The sequence below is a fragment of the Ictalurus furcatus genome, chromosome 3, assembly GCF_023375685.1.
Source record: "Ictalurus furcatus strain D&B chromosome 3, Billie_1.0, whole genome shotgun sequence".
Lineage (NCBI taxonomy): Eukaryota > Metazoa > Chordata > Actinopteri > Siluriformes > Ictaluridae > Ictalurus > Ictalurus furcatus.
Genome location: NC_071257.1, coordinates 3420091 through 3430765, shown reverse-complemented (window position 1 = coordinate 3430765; position 10675 = coordinate 3420091). Strand labels below are relative to the sequence as shown.

The following is a 10675-nucleotide window of genomic DNA, read 5'->3' as shown; positions in this document are numbered from 1 at the left end:
CACTTCACAGGGCTCATCAGGTGGGCACCTCCCTTATTAGATTCCTTGATTTAACACATCTCCAAAAGTCTCAGCATAGATGTCTGGCATGCCAATCAAAGATGGCATCCCCATCTGCCTTTCTTGTCACCCCTAACCAGTGGCTGCTTTGTTCAGCTGCCTCAGAGTTACTTTACGGCTGGTCGGTGGCCCTAGACTCGGAGTCCCGGTACCAGTACGAGCATCGGGGTCTTTACGATAATATCACAAGTTTTCACAGCAGAAGTAACAACAAATCAACAATTTTTACAACAGCAGTCTTTACAGTATCACAAGTTTGTTCTTTTTTGTTTGTTTTTTTAAAGGAGCCAGGAAATGACCCAATGGCCTGTACCTTGGCATCTACAGGCTTAACCATACCATATGAGGTACAACATCCTTTCAGAGTTCACATATATTTACATTTAGAACAAGGACACATCACAAAGCCTGTTGGATACCTGTTCTTATAACTGCAGGTGACAAGCTGCACAATTAAGATTATCCCCCGCTACATGCCTCATTGATCTTTGAAAGGTGGAGGGGGTGTCCCACAGCCAGAAAGCCATGACCAAGTACGGGACAAAGTTCTCCGGAGCGGCAAATTGCCACTATCCTTTAAATAGGTCACTGGCTCTATAATATTTCTAATTCCAGTCAAAATTTCTGAATTATAGCCGGAACTAAAAAAAAAAAAGCCCATCATGTCATTCATGCATATATATTTCTTTTAAATTGTAATCATTGGCATGGGTCTGTGGTGTAAGTGGAATAAAGAGACCGAGCTTCCTTTTCCTCTCAGTTTGCCTTCATCAAGACACAGTCTTGTGTCTTATTGCCCCAAAAAGGGTTTAAAATTTTTTTTAAAAAAATATGTTGCTGATGAGCACATGCCCCAAGGAGGCCAAAGTGAGTGACGGGGAAACCAATAACGTGTTGTGATCTTGGATGCAAAGGTGGAGTTGACAACCCTGACACAGTATTTACAAATTTTATATGTTCATGCATTATTTACTAATTTGCATTCTCAGTTGGTAACTAAGTTAAACAGTCATGCATTTCTTTCACCAGCAGATATACTAATTTGTGTTTGTAATGTTGCAAATGTTAACAGCTACAGCCGCAGACGGAAAACACTGCATCAGCCAGCGGTTGTCTTCGTTACAATAAATGACTCTGTGGTGTAGAAAGATGTGAATCCATCATGGGAGAGGGAAAAGAATTTCCAAAGGAGGCTCTTCCTTGAAGCACTGGTGTCCCCTCCTGTGAAGAGACGACAGCATCTGCTCAGACACCAGCCTCTGACACAGCACTGAAGAAAATAGTTCGTGCCTGTTTCAGATACATGCTAAGGGTGGAGTCAAGGAATTTTGTGGTAAACAGGTTTAAAACACACCCTCATATATTGTGTATAAAACAAAACAATATATAAAATATATACATAAATACAAATATTAATATATAGAAATATACATTTTTCATATATACATATTTCACATCTCCCAAAACACGGCATAAACGTGTACATGAAAAGTAAACAAAAAAAAAGAATTTGTATTATTAAAAATGTGGACACTCACTCAAAAAATGTGTGCGCCCCAGACACCATGCGTGTAAACAGGAAAGGAGGAGAACACGAGGTTTAAAGGAAAATCTGATTCAGACATTTGACCGTGCTGTGACCTTGACCCTGGTTGGATCAATTCCAAAATCAGTGCATCTATTGGTTACTACATGACCATTCCATATAAATCCTACAAACATGTAGCCACTTATTCTTGAGATATCGCGCTGAGAATTTCAGACACACAGACAGCTTAGTGGCATAAAAAAAAATAGTACTCAATAAAGATTTGTTAAAACCTGACAAAATGAAAAGTTAATGTGACATCATGTTAAAAAAACAAAACAAGAGTAGCTGTCTTACCGTTACATCATCCAGTTGATAGAGTTGGTGAAAAAATTAGGACTTAGATGTTCGCCGTTCTGTAGATTATATACCATTTACATAAAAGATTTGTTTTAGTTGAACAAACTCATGCAAAGTGAGCGTTCTGTTCAGTGTAAATAATTCAGGCACAGTAAATAAAGTGTGTCTACATTTAGAACTAAAACAGATGAAGGTCAGCTAACACAATGTTCACACCGTATTAAGCAAGAACGTCACCGGACAGCTTTATTTTTTATTATTCTTCAGCTCTGAGCATCATGATCAAAATCAGCTGGGCCGTGAATAAACTAAGCCGATTGGCATTTATTTATCAACATACCAACAAGAGCCCGAAGAGAAGTCAGCATTACCTCAACGTCTGCAGATCTGACGGTAAGTGTTAGCTTTAGCTTACAGACGTTTTCACTTGCACACAACGTTACTTAAGCGATGATAAATGCTGTTAATGTGAACTTCAACAAAAAGCAGTCGTCGTCAGATAGACTGCTGTTTACACAGAGTAAATAAGACGACCGTTTAAATTGAATTTCCTTCATACCACACCACGACGGTTCACCTCGTCTTTACACAATAAAAGACCGAAGACAAATTAACCCGACGAGTAACCGTTACACTTTTCATTTGGCTAAAACATACCGCCGTCCTCAATTTCCTGTAGGACGTCCTGTAGGTCCATCAGGACGTTTATTTCCATGCTGCATTTCAGAGATCCTTTCTCGCCGAAGACCGTGTGGCACAGTTGCAGAATAAAAGCTGCGTCTACTTGAAAATGCAATGAAATACTTTAAAAGCTGCATACATCTGTACAGTTTTTATTCCCTAAACTAATCTTTAGTGCTTCATGTCGGACGATTTACCTCAAACAGTTCTAGGTCACAGAGCAGAGGGCTTTTCCTTAGCTGCTCAAACACTGGGAGGTCTCTCATGGAGGAGTGTAGAACAACAGTCCTATGAAAAAGTTCATCATGAACTTAATAATGAGGTCAATCGTTATCATCAAGCTAGAAAATTGACTAATAAGCTCGATTAAATCCGTATCAGTTTCAGGTTGGAACACTACAAAATGTGGAAATGCTCAAGATGGGGGGGGACGGGGGGGACCCACTTTGGACATAATGTTGGTCTGTTCATGTGTGTTTTCAAATTCATTCACAGTGTACATTTCAGATAAATGCTAATTAACACATTTAACACATTTAATGCGTCAACGAAAAAAAAAATAATTACATATAGGTCCATACAGGACAAAAACTTCCATGTTCAAAAACTGTCATAAAAACATTATACATTAATTTTTTTTCCACTTTCACTGATGTTGAGTAATTATTTTCTATATACTAAATGCTACGCAGAAATTTTTACTTTCATTATTACAGTCTTTGAGGAGTCAGTGATTAACATTATTCATTTTGATGCATTCATAATTTTATGCAGTGCCAGATTAAAAAAAAAAAAAAACCACTCAGGTCCATAAAGGCAAAAATGTCCATGTCAAAAAACTGTCAGAAATATTATGTATTCATTTCTTTTCTTTCTTTTTTTTTTTTTTTTTTTTTTTTTACCAGCATCAGTTCTGATCACAATTATCAAACATCCATTCATGGTCAGAATTTTAACCCTTTAAACGCCAGTTTCTTTACATAATGCAAAAATCTTCAAAGCTCAGGAACCTTCTTTGTCTTGTATACATGGGGTGGGATTTTGTGATTTCCAGTACAATATCACTTCTTTCTCTCAAACTATTCACACACACACGAAATTTTCAGTACACACATACAAACCACAACTTTGATATCCATCCATCCATCCACACACACACACAATTATAGCTGCATCGTTTATTCAGTCAGTCCGCGGCACTCTTTAATACAACAGAATCAGAAAAAAAGGAAAAGCATGGATTTCCCCCAGAGGCTAAACCTGAGAAAATACGACACATTTCAGAATTATTTCTAAAAAAATTCAAATGTTTTGAAACCTAGTCAACAAAATAAAAATCTATTAATACACAATGCATGATTTTATGATTGAATATTGCGGTTTGAATGGGTTTCAATGGGGACATTTTTATCCTTAAGGTCCTGAGTGTACTTTAAAATATATTTACGAAAGCAAATGATGGCGAAATATTAAAATGCCAATAAAAACACGCACCTTTTGCTAAATTTATGCTGTTTGCATTAACAAAGACAAAATGACGTAAAAAATAATAATAATAATGAAAGACAAATTTCCATAAGGACGCACGAGGGTTAAGAGACGCTGTTGATGTGTTACTGGTCAATAAACAGACATCCTACCTTATTTAGTCTCTTTCTTGCACATAACGCTTTTTCCTCATTAAATGCAAACCGCATTTCTTCATCTTTGTCGCAATGACACTAGAGTTAAATTGAATCTGATGGGGGGGTTTTTTTTGGTTTGTTTGTAATAACCAAACAAACAAATCTCGGTATTTTAAATGAGCCCTGTATATAAATAAAAGTGATTGTGTGATTACTGCATGCAGTCATGAACTAGTCAAAGCAATAAACATCTAGCAAAACTGCTTTAAAGTCTATCTAACTCATTTAAGAGACATGTAAATAAAACCAAGTGTTTGAACCCATACTTTCAAACCTGCGATTATAAAGAGACTCGGTCAAAAATCTCCCACCATCTCCATCTAGTGGTTTGCCTAAACTGTAATGGAAATACCAAACAAATATAACTAAATCATAACTTACAAGGTCACACCAACATGCTTCCGTCATCCCTGAAGAGAAACCAGACTGTGGCACGCTGTACATTTGGGGGGTTTTTTTTTTTGTTTTTTTGTATATTTGCTTCTGGTGGCAAGGGAGTAGTGTTGATTTGTGCTTGTAGAGGGGCATTTCCCCGTCCCCACTCACTGATTTTATCCATCTGAGGCAGGAGAGATGATGTAAAAATCAGATCAGTAAATATATCTACAATACAGCCGCATTCATTACACTATTTATATAGAAATGATCTAGAGTATCGTTTCATTTAACAGGCATACAGCACTGAACTATCAATTACAACAACAGCTGTTTGGTGCAGTGAGTGTTCCACTTAGTGCAAGACTACAGCTTACAATTTACAGTACACAAATTCTCATGCATATGAAGCCTGTGGGGAGAGTCGCAGCGTTTCAGCAAAATTCCCAGCCTGAGTACAACTCGAAAATACCCCACACAAAGTCTTGTACATGGACATTACAAGGTTCATTAATAAACACTGCCTTAATGAGCTCCACAAATAAACCGCATTTCTGTACAAACAATATTCATTGAGCCGCTGCTCCATCTAGCCCATAGACACAGTGTTCTGTACACAGAGCTAGACAATTCTGTAGGGACGCTCCAAAAACAAACATTTTGTAAAGAACGATCCTACACCGTAGACTGAAATACGATTGTACACGTCAAGCGTAATTATCTTCTATCATTTTGATTTAGACCTTATTAACATTTCTTTTGTTAATTAATAAAACGTCAATGATACGACAAACGACAATGATATTTAGAAAATGTTAACATTCATATCACATGCATTAAAAAGTAATTAAAAAAAAAAAAAAATCGAAAGACTCCGGATAAGTTAATAATTTATATACACATTATGGTTAATACAGACAAGTGAAAACACTAAAATAAAATATACATTTAAAAATAAATAAATAAATTTAGTGAGAATCGACTCCTTTTACATACTGTATATTTAAATCGTGCATGCTTGCTTTCTTTTTTTTCCCCTTCCACCTAGCACTTAAAAAAAAAAACAAAAAAAAAAACAAACAAACAAACGAACAACAACAAAAAAAAAGTTAAAGGCACATTAGGTAAGATCAGTCAGTTTTTCAAGATACAGTTAAGTAGGTAGATTCGACATTTGAATATCTATTATTAACTCCTTGACCCCACTAACCTTGCTCTGAAGTCAGGGGTTAAACCTTTATAGTTTTATGATGTTTTACATATCTTCCAGGTTATTTGTACGAGTAATAAATATTTTAAAATAAATAATAATAAAAGAAAGCCTATTGCACTATTAAGCCCATGTTGTTGGCCCAGGCTGTTTTTTAATCTGTACATACTGGTGTAGTCATACTGCCCCCTAGTGGAGTCGCTCAGTTACTGCATGTGCACAGGCTCACCCCGCAGTGGCAGAAATATAAATCAGCTCTAACTTGTTTCAATAATATACACACACACAACGTACACACACACACCCCGTACACACACACACACACACACACAACGTACACACACACCGTACACACCCCGTACACACACACACACCGTACACACACTTTTTATAGCACACTGTTTCACCGCCGCTAATTGGCTGTGATTGCCGAAATAAAAACAATCCACTAGAGGCGCAAATTAGCGTTATAGTAGCGGTGAGATCTGGATAAATTTATTTACAACCCGATTTTGGGAGTGAAATAAGTCACCATAAGCAGTCAAAGTTCTTTAAAACAAGGTAACTCGTTAAAAAATAAATCAGAAAAGCAAGAAAACCCACCACTGCGTTTAACCGACACCGAGTCCTGCAGACAAACACCACACTGGCGTGTCACTCTATTATTTCACTTCTTTAAGTGTATCATTCATGGAAACCTGACTGAAACTATTCAAAACGAGTCACCGTTAAACAAGTTTGTTTGAAAGAGACGACAATAAAAAAAAAAGTCTAAAACTCTCTACCTGAAGCTCTGCTGAGTTTGTTGACTGTTCCGCCATTTCAGCTGCAGCAATTAAAAGCGCGCTGGACTGCGCATGCGCACAAGCACTCTGCTTCCAGCATTGTTAATGAGAGGAACAATTACAAACAACGTCATATAAACAAGAATGAAAAGAAAAATAATACAGCTTTCTTGTTTCTCAGTCTATAGTGTTTTAAAAAAATAAATAAAGTAAAGCTCAAGTTCTAGATTAAATTCTGCTCGGGGTTCTCTTTACCCACTTGCATTTACGGATGACGTTTTGTCCAAATAAAAAAGAAAATGCAATATAAACATTATTAGTACTACTTCCTCAGTATTGAACATAATTTGAGCTATTCCAGATGATAAGAAATGTATTAAAAGAAATTCAATATCCAACCAAAAACTTTGACATGTACACAATGACAGAAACGCTGACAAACTGAAGCTACATTTAAATTAAAATAAATAAATAAAAACATTTATTAAAAAAAAAAAAAAAAAAAAAATTGTATCAGCAGTACCTTGGACATCTACTTGCACCTGATGTATTTATTTTATTTAAATTTTTTTAGTTATTTTTTCACTTATTCATAACAAAGAAGTCATATATTTAATATTTCATATGCATAAATCAGTGTAGTTTTAAAGTTGTATTTTTACAAAACACGCATATTACAACTTAAAAAAAAAAAAAAGATTTAATTTGCACAAGGCGGCGTTTTAATGAATGTAGATAATGAAGCACAAGTCTTTTCGAGAGTAATCTTATTCCTAAGACTTGTCTTCCTGCTGAAGTAAATAATCTCACCGGGATAAAGACTGTCCTGTGCTCATCCCTTTTACACTTACTCCTGTTTGTCTTTACTCTTCTGTACCCGGGCACTGTAACGATTTATAATCCACTGCCGGGTATCAGGGTTCCCTTTCGAGTCCGGTTCCTCTCAAGGTTTCTTCCTCGTGTCGTCTCAGGGAGATCTTCCTCACCACTGTCGCTTCGGCAATGTCTATTAGTAAAAGTTAGCCTGGAAGGAAAGAGAAGAAAGTAAATAGCGGTGAAAATGAAGCTGGAACCGTGTAAAACAGGAGCTTTACCCTGAAATCATCACTACTGCTTTAACACACCGATCCTATCTGACGTTCTTTTCTTCTCTGGATTAAATACCTCACCTTTTGCACCCGCACAGGACCCAGAGCACGGGGTGGCAGTGGAGTTATCTGTAAAAGACTCTGCTGATGAGAACATGACAGGAATGAACAATAGGAAAGAACATCAGCACGAGGCGTGTCGATTTTGGATGTTCTCTTAGTATCACCTCATCATCAATGCTTTTGCTTACGGTGAATTGTTCTAAAATGTACTTTTCCAACACGAAGCACGCGTGATATTGGGTCTCAGTCCTGGTATGGTCATTATTAATGTTTTTCCATGACCTTGGGTAACAAAAACTGATGATTTCTCAATAACCACCAGATACAAGCCTTTCTGCTCTGCACTTAGAAATTTTAAGGGTTTATTTTCTTCACTAGATGTAATGAATCGCAATAACGAGCAATTAAACAGTCTTAAATACTGAAAATAAAACCTGTAACCGGTTAATAAAGAGAGATCTGGCTCCCTCTCTCGCAGAGTATCTAATGGATGTTTTGAAATTAAATATATTATTTTGTTTTCTCTGAACTGTGATTAACATTTTCATGTGTATTTCTTGCCAAGCTTTAGGCCTGTGAGGTAACGGCGCAGACAGCAGACCTCTCTCGTACAGTAATATCCTGCACGTCTGCACCAATATGGATCGGAATTCTGACCCTTATTATTCTCTGACTCTTATTACTCTCCTGTCTGCTTTGGACCGTCTTCCCCACCGTCCCAGTGACCAGAGGAGGATAAAAATGCTGCATATTTCTTTTATTGATCATCCGACAGCAATTTCCCGTCTAGCACCTCTGAGCTGGTGACGTAAACACAGAAAAGACTAAAAAAACAAACAAACAAAAAAAACTTACAAAAAGAAGAATATTTTAAAAAATAAGGTCCAACACACAATATACGTAAAAGGTTTAAACAAACAAACAAAAACAAAAAGCCCCAGATAATACCAGATATAGAAAATAAAATCCAGCTGATAGATTTTTCATTCAGCTTTCCGGTTTTTTCAAAAAATATCTTTTTTTTTTTGTCCATTCTTTATATATTTTGTTTTTTATATATCAAAACTCAAAGGAAAATAAATACTTATTAAACTTAAAATATTTTCCCCTCTTTCTCTCTTTTTTTAAGAGGCAGTGTTACAAAATTATTTTGATTTGAACTAAAACCTTTTTTTTTTTTTTTTTTTATATATACACAGTAAAACCTCATGAGTTTGTTGGGGGGGAAAAACTTTTGGGGGAAAAAACCAAAAACAAATGCACACGTAATTTTCACTGCTGTTCATTTTTCACAACGTCAGAGTCACAGTTCAACCAAAGTCACTGGATTTTTTGTGGACGTTCATTTTTGGCCTTTTTTTGTGTTGAGATGTTCAGGCCTCTGGACTCTTCATTACACCACACAAGAGATGAGTTCTTGTTTTGCTTCTCTTTTTCAAATTTTTTTTTTTACGTCTCATTTTGTTTACGCCTTAGTCTTCATGGTCCGCATGACGACTCGCGAGGGAAGACAGCTGATTTAGGAAATAGAAATCGTCTATTGTGTCCAGCTGCTGTTTGTAGTTTTCTCTCCAAGGGGAACAAAACAGAGGTGTTTTCAGGTTCCTTTTCCAAATATCAAATGTATATTCAACCAAACACACATTAAAAAAAAAAAAACGAAACCTAGAGTTCCTACGTGGGCCTTTCGCTGGTTTGAGAGGGTTGTAAATCCCTTTTTAACCCCCTGTGAGTGTACGAGCGTGTTTCATCGGCAGCGCCAAGCATCTTCACGGTTTTTGTCCTGGATGACGATGTCCTTCGACCGAAAGTCTGCAGCCATAGAGTTTGAAGATTTCCACAGCCTTACAGATCTGATCACAGCAAAAATAAATAAATACAGTAAGGAATTTCATTTACGTGTAACACTCGAGGAAAAAAAATAAATAAATAAAGGAAAAAGGACTTTGGAAATGGGATTCTCGTGTTATACCAGACCACTTTAAACTTTTAAAACACATTTTATTCAAAGATTTCCAAATGAGTCCGAGCACAGAGCTGAGCGGTCAGCTGCCTCGGATTATTTTGTGCGTTAAAGAAAATATCCAACGAGCGCTTTGCTCGTCTTTAACGTGCTTATTAAATAAATAAATAAATAAATAAATAAATAAATAAAACATTTCCTGAGGCTTGACTTGTGCAAACTGTCCATTCTGTACAGTTCCCACCTCCCCTGCTCCGGACACACTCATGATTCTTTCAGTTGTGGCCCACTGATACTCACATACAGTCTTCTTTAAAGAAGATGCAATGAAGGGGGCCAAGAACCGGTCTTTCTCAACGGTGCCTCTCAGACCAGCGAGGCCTCGGCTAGTCAGAGCTCTGTGATTTCCAGCGGGCTCTCTGAAAGCGAGTTTCCGCCCTTGTTGCGGTGCAGCGGTGTGGATTTGGCCGACTCGGTGCGAGCGTTTCTCTCGGCGTACAGCGCGCCATCGGCATGCAGCGCCTCCAGAGAGCGTGCCAGCGCCCGCTGGTCATCTTCCGGCAAGCTGTTGAGGTCAGAGGTCAACAGTGTGCCTGTGCTGCCGTGGACCACATGGACTCCGTCCGGGCCACGCAACTCCACAGGATGCTTGTGCTTGAATCGCAGCGTTCCTCGTCCTCCGAGGCTCATTCGCTCATCGTCGTCGTCGTCGAGGTCGCTCTGGACCAGCTGGGGAAGGTGGATCGGTGGATGGATGAGTGGAGCAGAGTAAAAAAAAAAAAAAAAAAAAAGGAAATATCGAGACTGAGGTGTTAGTGGAAAATTGCACAGAAAAATTCTGAGCCACACAAGTATGTCTTGTAATCGGTGAAGAAGA

At 37.6% G+C, this 10675-nt stretch overlaps 1 protein-coding gene and 1 long non-coding RNA gene across 2 annotated transcripts in view; both read right to left on the bottom strand.

The window, feature by feature from the left end:
- Positions 1 to 3151: 3151 nt before the first annotated feature.
- Positions 3152 to 6671, bottom strand: LOC128605202 (uncharacterized). Its single transcript, XR_008385508.1, has 2 exons — positions 6503 to 6671; positions 3152 to 4873 (listed from the first exon to the last, which is right to left on the bottom strand). It is a non-coding gene; the product is annotated as an uncharacterized LOC128605202 (long non-coding RNA).
- A 2623-nt stretch (positions 6672 to 9294) lies between these two features.
- cdh23 (cadherin-related 23) overlaps positions 9295 to 10675 on the bottom strand; it is a 232171-nt gene continuing 230790 nt past the window's right edge. The window contains exons 69-70 of the mRNA XM_053620401.1: positions 10099 to 10527; positions 9295 to 9688 (exon numbers count right to left, since the gene is read on the bottom strand). Coding sequence (XP_053476376.1) covers positions 10189 to 10527 — 339 coding nt within the window. The 3' untranslated portion in view covers positions 9295 to 9688; positions 10099 to 10188. The remainder of the gene's footprint in view (positions 9689 to 10098; positions 10528 to 10675) is intronic.